This window comes from Lipotes vexillifer, unplaced genomic scaffold (genome assembly GCF_000442215.2).
Source record: "Lipotes vexillifer unplaced genomic scaffold, Lipotes_vexillifer_v1.1 scaffold90, whole genome shotgun sequence".
Taxonomy (NCBI): Eukaryota; Metazoa; Chordata; class Mammalia; order Artiodactyla; family Lipotidae; genus Lipotes; species Lipotes vexillifer.
Window position 1 is genome coordinate 3,965,599 of NW_006782310.1, and position 10,640 is coordinate 3,976,238.

Sequence of the window (10,640 nt, forward strand, 5' to 3'; positions counted from 1 at the left end):
GCTTTTCCTACTTGTAAAAGAAAAATAATCATTCTGGCTTGGAATTTCTTTTTCTAAATTCCTTTAGCCTTTATGAGTCAATATGTATGATCTTCCTGGGATTTTCTAGTTGATATTGTTATGATCTAAGAGTTCTGCATAAAATTTATATATATATATATATGTGTATATATATATATATATATATATATATATATATATATATATGAAAGACTTACTAATATCTTTTTTTCTATGACTGTTTCCTCAGGGAACTCATTGAACATGTCTGTTATTTTTATTTCTCAGTCATAAATAGCATGACTCTGAACTTCTGTAAGTTTCAGAGTCTCCATGTCTCCATCCTTCATGTTAATATAGGAACCTCATTGCTCTGGACTGAAATTAAATTGGTATACAACTGTTTTTGGTATTAGTTGGCTTAGTTAAACGGTTTCACCTCAGTCATTTTGCAGGGTGGACATAAAACAGCTTGGGCGGCGTATGCATATTTTTTTGAGCTCCATATTTCATGTAGTTGCTCATGTTGAAATTTTCTGCTATTTTTCTCTTATGTATTTTAATGGTTTGGAGCTAGTAGCAGCTAGATGGAAGGAAAAATATGTTCCTTTTTTTTCTGATAGAAGCTAAGAAGTTGTTCATACATTTCCTTGGTGTTGAAGAATGAAGTTCTGTTCACTGTTTGTGGAATCTGGTGATGCTCTGGTGAACAGCGTCGGTACCACAGTGGTTAGGGATGGGGAAGTGGCAGGAGCTGCATCAAGGCACGTCCCTGCCCACCAGCACCCTCCCCTGGTGGATGAGGAGATGTGGGTGCAATGAGGAGAGGAGCACACACGGCAGGAGGGCTGAGGGCTCTGGGCTCCCGGCTCCCTCCTGCCCAGCAGCCCTCAGTCGCAGGTGGTACAGTCAGACTCACACTGGTCCTTTTCTTGTCTCTTTCCAGGAGCAGCCTACTGCCAGTTCATGGACATGCTCTTTCCTGGCTGCATTAGTTTGAAGAAAGTAAAATTTCAAGCGAAGTTGGAACATGAGTACATTCACAATTTTAAGCTTCTGCAAGCATCGTTTAAGCGAATGAATGTTGATAAGGTAGGAGACACACTTGTACCTCCATAAAATGCATTGTCTTTGCTTAAAATGGTTTTTATGCAGAGATGCAAAAATCCAAAAATGTGTCAATGGGATATATCTTGACATCACTACAGTAGGTTGGGTCCTGTACTGAGCATAAAGCACCAACCCTCATTTCCCATATTTGCATGAGGTTTTTATTTGAGGAGATTTCTAAACTTGTAGCCATTAGACTAAAAATGCTAACAGAAATTATGAATGCTGAAATGTTGTTATTCTGTATTAGCATTGCAGATGAGAAATTTTTATGTTTGCCAGATGCCACTGTGGTTCTTTGCGTGTTTTGTTTCTTTAAAAAAATAGCATAGTACGGTAGAAATGGCACGGGTTTGAATCCCAGCACCATGACTTGAGCAAGTTATTTAAATTATTTGAGTCTGAGTTTACCCATCTGTAAAATGGGACTAAAACCCCCTTCCCTGTGGTTATGAAATTAAAGCGAGGACTGCACATTAAAGTGTCCAGTATATACACTCAGATTCTCACTCAATGTCCATAATATATTCTTTCACCCACTTTGAACTTCATAATTTTATTCTAGAGTGATACAAATGAAGTTAGACTAGAGTCCTTTTTCCCCCATAGAGGACTATTGCTGAAGCGCATTCAGGCTCTGCATGTTTTCTGCTATTCAGATACATATTACGTTCATAGTCTTTATTTAGGATATAGCTCTTGGAGAGAATAGGTTGGAAAGAAATGAATTTTGAATAAGGGAAAAGAGAAGAAACAGCAGGGGAGAAATAGAAAGTTTTCTTTTCATAGATAGTAGCAATAAATAGGCTATGGAAATAAAAATTTAAATTTTGGGGCTTCCCTGGTGGCGCAGTGGTTGAGAGTCCGCCTGCCGATGCAAGGGACATGGGTTCGTGCCCCGGTCCGGGAAGATCCCACGTGCCGCGGAACGGCTGGGCTCGTGAGCCATGGCCACTGAGCCTGCGCGTCCGGAGCCTGTGCTCCGCAACGGGAGAGGCCACAGCAGTGAGAGGCCCGCGTACCGCAAAATAAACAAAAAAAAAAAATTTAAATTTTGGGTTATAAGAGATAGAGTTTAAAAAGGAAAGAAAAGTTTGCTGAACTGTATATATTTTTTAATTTATGCAATTAATATCTTCCTAAATCAAAGCATTCTTATCAAAATATTAAGAAAATTTTGGCTTCTCATTTTCTCACAATTTTTATTGCAAAACATATATCCTCTTTAACATTTTAATTTTTTGACTCCTTTTCAACTTGATACCCTTTGCTGTGGTTAATTTCCAATTAGCTCCTTCTGTATTTATTCAAAACCAGAGTTATATAGATTCTTCTTCCTTATTAGCATCACTTCTCTGTACACTTCTGTATCATTTTTCTATACATGCTTCTAGATCAAAAAGAAAAGAAACACCCATTCATAGGTTTATTGACGGAACTTGCTATGTAACAAAGTTGGGGACTCCATATCTCCGTAGAAGTGTACACTCAAGAGAGTGGGTCAGCCATTGTTAAGAAATTTGAAGATAGGGAATTCCCTGGCAGACCAGTGGTTAGGACTCCCAGCTTTCACTGCCGAGGGCACAGGTTCAATCCTGTGTCAGGGAACTAGGATCCTGCAAGCTGTGGTGTGGCCCAAAAAAAGAAAAAAAGAAATTTGAAGATAAAATTCTTGTACTGGAGGAATGCTGACCTTTATGACCTTTGTTGGCCTCTCTAGCCTAATATGCTATGATTCTACCCAAAGATCCTGGTATAGAGACAGTGATCCCTGTTCATGTTTGTCATAGCCTGTGACAGCATGTGGAAAGCACATGTACAAATATTTCCTCGCCACCTCAGATTTTGAACTTATGACCCCGGAACTTTCATTTTGATAGGAATTGCTAAGTTAAGTCAACAGAAGTAAGTGCCTGCTTTGAATGGCTAATGCATCATCATCGTCTAAAACTGTTTATAAATGTTCACGTTTGGCAGAAAGCAAAATATAGTAGCATGTTAATTAAAGGGCCTTATGCTCCAAGAAGGTACTTTCGAAAACAATCACAATACCAGCATAAACAAAACTTACAAGTCAGAAAACATGAAAATAGTACAATGAAAAGACCTCGAAAGGGAATACTGATTGGCTCTTTAGGCTACCCTTTAAAAACACTTAATTTACACCCAGTCTTGATAAGATAGTTACAAAATACAAAAAGAAACCTGTTTAAGACATGTACCCCCATGGCACATTAACTGTGCTCCAGTGTAACCCATGAATTACTGAGCCCTGTATTGTGGTTAGTTGTTTTTATTTTATGCTTGTCTCTCTACATTGTAAAGAACTCCATGAAAGCTCATTTTGTTTCATAGGAACCGTTAGATTAGTGTGAGTTTTCATTGACTTGAGTCTTATTCATTCGTACTCTCTAATAGCTACAGTCCTTTTAAGAGCTTATTCCAACACAGCTAGACCAAGTGTTACAAAGAAATAAGGAAAACCTTTCAACCTGGAAACAGCACAACATCCCAGACCCATGTTTTGGGGGGGATATGCTTTGGCAATAAACATTCAACGAAGAGGATCAGCCCCTCTTGACAGCTCAGGGTATTCCTTGTTTCGTATGGTTTGTTCAGATGTATTAAATATTCCAGGAGAACCAACTACAACATTTTAATTTTTCTTTAATATAATGAAAAATTGTATGAATTCTGGAGTACCACTGGCTAAGACACTGGGGGAGAGGCCAGCAGACATGAATTGCAGATGTAAGGTTATATTTAGGGAACACTTCAGTTGTATTCAATACAAACAAGGCTGAGGGTCGTGACTCACCAGGTGATTTTATATTGCAGGTAATTCCAGTGGAAAAGCTCGTGAAAGGGCGTTTCCAGGACAACCTGGATTTTATTCAGTGGTTTAAGAAGTTCTATGATGCTAACTACGATGGCAAGGAGTATGACCCCGTAGAAGCACGACAAGGGCAAGATGCAATTCCTCCTCCCGACCCCGGCGAACAGATCTTCAACCTGCCCAAGAAGTCTCACCATGCAAACTCCCCGACAGCAGGTACCGTAACAATGAAATCCTAGAGTCACTTTCACAGGCCCTCCTGCGCCGTACTGTGAACCGACTCACACTTTTAAACATGGATCATCATCTCTAATCCTTCAGAGGAAATTCATGAAATATCCATCCTGTCTCCTGTGTGGGCAGTGCCAATTTCTATGTGGCAACATTCAGCAAGACCTCACTTAGCCAACTTCATCCCAAAGTGAAGTCACTGAGGATAAATACCTAGAACTTTAAAAAACGTTTTAACTATTTTAGAGAAAAATCTTTCTAAAACACATTACAAACATTCTTGCCTAGAAGACAGACTTTACCAAGCAGAATGTGTTCTTGTCCAATGAGGGTCATTATTATAAACATCAGCTGTGATACTGGAGAGTTAAACGATGAAATCCTCAGAAACCATGTGTTTCCATCCTGAACACCATTGTTCACACTTGTTAAGTCAACAGCCTTAATTCTGTAAGAATGCAACTTCCTTATTTATGCCCAACTTCCAATGAGAATTATTAGAAATGATTATAACAAGACTAATACTAAACTGTGTGGACATGTGTCTGGAACTCAAGGAAGTGTCGGCTAGAGGTAAACATTGGTGAGTCTTCCATATCCAGGTAATTGAAGCTGGAAGTGAGTCCCCAGTGAGAAGGGGAGAGTCCCTGAGGAACTCGAACATTTAATGTTTGGGTAGAAAAGGAAGGGCTTACGTAGGAGCAGGGAAGACACCAGAAAGATTGAAAGAAATGAAGGAATAACGTGTCAGGTAAATAGAAGGAAGGGAGCAGAACGGTCACCAGTGTCTAAATCTGCTGAGGAGTCAAGTACAACGAGGACTGGAAGGGTCCTTTGGGGTCACTCAGTGGAATGATGGGTCCAGGAGGGGGCTGAAGAATTGGAGAAAGGAAACTGAGACAGCATAAAAATCCAACTTCAAAGCCATAGAATAAATAAGCTTAAACAAAATAAACGAAGTACAGATCTTTGGGAATACATACATTTAAGGGGCAAGAGGAAAAAGAGGAAGCTGAGAAAAGGAGGAACATCAGGGGAAAAACCAGCTCAACATCAGAGAACAAACAGTAGGACATTTTTAGAAAGAGGGATCACCAGCAGCGCTGAGTATTAATTGTTGGAGAGATCAGATAGGATGAAGCCTGAAAATAGGCCAAAGAAAGAAATCTGGCTCCTGGGAGGTGATTAATAGTTCTTTAGAGAATTGGTCTGTAGAAATGCTGAATCCATACACCTAGATCGCAGCGGCTTATTAACAAGGGCATGACACACAAACGTGAAAGTGATGTGAGAGGAGATTCTACCTTCACCAAATCAGGAGAATAAGTGGAGGAAATAAAAACATTTTGCTGGTGTCGGGGAAGAAGCTGACAGTTGCTTTAGGAAGTAAGATTGGGGAGAGAATGGTATTGTCCTCGATTTGATTTTGTTTGCTTTTAGGACACGGCACAAGGAGCAGGTTTGTAAGATGGGAGAAAGGTCCGTGAGAAGGAATAATAGGGAAAAGGAGGGGAAACTGGTGGAACAATGACCCTGAGGCTGGAGGGAAAAAATGGGGTCAAGGGCATCGAAAGAGGTTTGGCGAGGAAAGGGAATGTTTACCTTCCTCAGAACAGAAGTGCTGGGAAGAGTTTGGGTGAAAATGAAGCCACAGGGAGTTTGGGGAACAAAAGTTTATGGCAGTTCAAACAGGCCTTCAGCTTTTGTCGGAAAGTGTCATTATTCTAGGACCAGGATAGAGAAGGGGAGTGGTGTGTCTCCTTCAGAGCTGGGGAGACACAGGCAGATGGAGTTGGGGGACAAGGAGGTACGAAAACCAAGAGCAGCTGGTAGCTCTCACCGCAAGCTCTTTTTCTGCAGCTGCTAATGAGGTACAGATTCATCTTGAAACTCAGCTGCTGCTTTTTCAAGTTTTCAGCAGTGGAACCGGACAGGCCTCAGAACATTTTTCTTCTGCAGTCATAACGTGTCCTTAAACTGGCACCAACCATTCTAACCCCACCCCGCCCCCAAACAGAACTGTCATTATACTGCCTTGGCCTCATTTTCAAGGAGTTCCCTCATCTGTCTTTCACAAAAGCCACAGAGAAACTTGTGCCATTTTGATAGAAAGAATGTCCATGAACCTGGAAAAGAAATACGTTGTTTCCAGAGCTTAACTTCTCTGGTGACAAAGCTCAGGAAACACATTAAAGTCAGCAGATCATAAATTTGGTTTTTAATGTTCTGGAAGACAGTATTGCCAAGGCTTGTGTTCCTGATACCTCAACCATGTTTACCTCATTGGTCTTAATCAAGGAGGAAGGCTATTTCCAGAAGTCAGACCAGTCATACGGTTTTTTATGAGACATGTTCTGACTCTTGGACATGGTGGGGTAGTAAAACTATACTGAAAAAATTATAGCAAGGTATACATCACATGTAGAACATTGTTTTAAAAGCTATAGTAGGAGAAAGGCTCCTATAAATACAATGAGACCTCATTTTTTTTCTAGAGGTCATGTATCCAACTCTTGGGAAAACAGCCAAGAAAGTGTAAGCCAAAACGTCTTCTAAAAGTCAGAATAGGTGTTGTAAAATCTGTGCTATAAAATTCATACACTTTACTCTTTCCACAAGGGAGAGTTCCTAGAATACTTACCCAGAGTCTATTTGCTCTTTCTTTTATATATATTTATTTATTTTTAAAATTGACATCTAATTAAATGTCAATTAAATTGACATCTACACCACATTATATTAGTTTCAGGTGTACAACGTAGCGATTTGGCATTTGTACACATTGCAAAATGATCACCACAATGATTCTAGTTACCATCTGTACCATACAAAGTTAATAACGATATTATTGACTATATTCCCCATGCTGTACTTTACACCCGCATGACTTATTTATTGTATAACTGGAAATTTGTACTTCTCGACCCCCCTTTATTTGCTCTTTCTTTACTTGGATATAATTATAACAAACATGGGGATATGGTTTCTCAGCGTGTATCTTATAGGGCAAGGAGTATACTGATAGCACTACAAAGTGTGAACATCAGTAAAAGAAGAGCCAAAAAATCTTAATGAAACCTTATAAATAGTCCAGCAGCCTGAGATCTCTATTGCTGAATCAAAGAGCTCCGTGTCTCTCAGTAGCCCTCAAGATCTGTATGACACCAGCATGTACTAATCGATCCACTCAGAGTTCCCTTCTAATTTTTAAGATTTTAATTTTCTATTTATAATCATCTCTCCCATGAACTATTTTACAGTCTCTAAACTAGCCTCTCTGCCTCTGGTCTGAAACCATTCGAGACCATCCTCGTCGTACATAAGTCTGATTGTGTCCATCCAAAATTTAAGACAAATTAAAGTGCTTGATGAGGTGAGGGTCAGCTGTCTGGGAAATTCACATATCTATGCCAGTCATCTCCCAGTGATGCCAGGTCAGTAGCATTCAGCAGTAATTTCTGTGCCCATCTCTAGGCCTTGGTCGTTTCTTAATCATCTGTATTAGTGGAAACAAGCAACGTCTGGTGTAATCGAAAACAGGAGATGGTCTTTAATTAGTTTTTCATTTTGGCTTTGGGATATTTGGTTCGTTTTGCAGTGGCTTTACCTCTCTCCAAATATATCCTTAAACTAATATTAAAAGTAATTTGCATGTCCTGACTATAAAACGTGCTAGATTTTTCTGCCGTTTCAGTATAGACACCAGTATTCCGTGGGTTCAGAGAAGCCATAGAACCCGTTGGTGTCTGTGTGTATTTGGGTGACTTACCTGGGCCGTAACAAGCTTCAGCATGAGCAGAGGCTGTCGCTAAGGGTGGATGGCTGCCTGGCAAGTCTTATTCTATCTACATCCTGAGGAATTGCATCTTGAATTGCTTTTGATCTACCAACAAGGAGCATATGTTAAAATACACATTTTTATAATGACAGATATCTATTAAGTGCATATGTCATCGTGAGTCATGATGTTTATAAATTTATTGCTGTGAGCCATATCTGCAACTCGAGATAGCTGTCAGCGGGATCAGTTTTTATGTGTGAGCACTTAACTAAACTTAAAACGAAATTTGAGGTTGTGGTTCCTATAGCAACCACAGCTTAGACATGTTGCAAATCCACATATATTAATGCATTGAAATCAAACTCCCATATACAAATATAGTGTGATGGATTTAGAGTTGCTATGGAAATTGATTCTGAGCTTTCTCTTTTCCTTAGGGACTTTGCTTTAGGCATTGCAGCCTCAAAATAAGATTAGTAGAAATACTAGAAAAATGATTTCAAAAAGGAAGCAAGCTAAGAAGTAGAATTGAATAGAATAAACATTTGAATGATCATAATTAAATTCCTAAATGGAGATTTAAATAAATCCTGACAGCGACTTTCAAAAACTGTATTGAGTATTTGAATACTCTCACTCTTAATTATCTTTAATTTGGGGTTCTCTAATGCTGTTCATACAACCTTAACAAAGTGATTATGTTTATTGATTTTATTTGCTTACCAGTGTTTGCATATTCTTTGAGTACCTGTAATCTAAGGAAGCATCGCCTATCACCTTTGCAGGAAGAAGAGTTGCTTTTACTTTCCCCAAAGGTTTGGGGGTTTTGGGGTTTTTTTTTTAGGAGAAGCAATGCAATGTAGCAGTTTACAGGGGTTTTTTTTATCCTTGTTCTGATCTTGATTTTCTGACCCAGAATGTGGTCTCCCTTGGTCAGTGTCACTTGAAAAGAATATGCATTCTGCAGTTGTTGGTCGTATGGTGTTTTAGAAATATCAGTATCAAGGTAGTGGATGGTGTTATTCAGATCATCTATGTCTTTACTGATTTGTTGTTGTTGTCTTGTTCTAACAATTGCTGCAAAGAGAGTGTTAACATTTATTGTGGAATTACCAGTTTGTCCCTTTAATTCTCTCAATTTTTGTTTCCTGTATTTAGGGTTCTGTTGTTAGATACATAGATATTTCTGATCGTTGAGTCATGCTGATGGATTGACCTTTGTATTTTATGAGGCTTCCCTCTTTATCTTTGGTAATACTCTTTGTCTTGAAGTCTATTTTATCTAATTATTAATATAGCCACTCCAGCTTTCTTATGCTTACTGTTTGCGTGGTGTATCTTTCTCCATAATAGGTAAATTTCCACCTATCTTTGTCTTTATATTTAAAGTGTGTCTCTTATAAACAGCATGCAGTTGGGTCTTGCATTTTTTATTCATTCTGATAATCTCTGGACATTGGAGCGTACAGTCCATTGTTGATGTAATTATTGATTTGGTTGGATTTAGATCTATCATTTGTTTTCTGCTTGTCCCCTTTGTTTTTTGTTTCTCTGTTTCTCTTTTCCTGTTGTCTTCTGAATTTTAAAAATATTTTTTAGCATTCCATCTTAATTTAGCCATTGCCTTTTTAACGGTACCGCTTTGCATTAATTTTTTTCAGTGGCTGTTCTAACGATTACCGTATATATTCTTACCTTTTCACAGTGTACTTAATATTTCATGTAAAATGTGGAACCCTGGCAACCCTTCCCTCCACTGTCCTTTGTTTTGGCTGTCATATGTATTACATTATAAACCCCACAAGACAGTGTTATAACTTTTGTTTTAAATCAACACTGTCTGATATTGTGGCTTTTGAGCACTTGAAATATGCTTATTCTGCATTGAAATGTGCTGCAGGTATACAATGCATGCTGAATTTAGAAGACTTGGTATGGGAAAAAATATAAAACTAGTTAATTTTTATATTGATTACACATAGAAATTATAATTTGCATATATTGTATACATTTTGCATATGTATATTAAAATTAATCTCAAGATTTTTTTTTAATGTGGCTACTAGAAAATGTTTACTTACATGGTTCCCATTATATTTCTATTAGGCAATGCTGCTTTAAATAGTCATATGAATTTTAAAGATATTAAGAGAAAAAACTTATTTATTTTTCATATTTTTACCATTTCCAGTGTTCTTCATTCATTCCTGAACATGAGTTCCCTACTAATTTAATTTCTCTTGAGACTGAATAACTTTCTTCAGCATTTCTTGTAGAGCAGGTGCAATGGCAACAAATTCTTTTAGTTTTCCTTTTTCTATGAATGTCTTTATTTCACCTTCATTCTTTTTTTTTTTTTAACTTCTGTGCATCAAAGTACACTTTCTTTTAAATTTTATTATTTATTTATGGCTGTTGGGTCTTCATTACTGTGTGTGGGCTTTCTCTAGTTGCAGTGAGCGGGGGCTACTCTTCGTTGCAGTGCACGGGCCTCTCACTGTGGTGGCTTCTCTTGTTGCAGAGCACGGGCTCTAGGCGCGCAGGCTTCAGTAGTTGTGGATCGCAGGCTCTAGAGCACGGGCTCAGCAGTTGTGAGGCACAGGCTTAGTTGCTCCGCGGCATGTGGGATCTTCCTGGACCAGGGCTTGAACCTGTGTCACCTGCATTGGCAGGGGGGGGTTT

General features: G+C 38.7%; 1 protein-coding gene across 3 annotated transcripts in view; it reads left to right on the forward strand.

Annotated features, from left to right (window-relative positions):
* MAPRE2 (microtubule associated protein RP/EB family member 2) overlaps positions 1–10,640 on the forward strand; it is a 162,935-nt gene that overhangs the window by 121,828 nt on the left and 30,467 nt on the right. For all 3 annotated transcript variants that reach the window (XM_007455197.1, XM_007455196.1, XM_007455198.1), the window contains 2 exons: positions 947–1,092; positions 3,949–4,162. In XM_007455197.1, the coding sequence (XP_007455259.1) occupies positions 947–1,092; positions 3,949–4,162 (360 nt within the window). The remainder of the gene's footprint in view (positions 1–946; positions 1,093–3,948; positions 4,163–10,640) is intronic.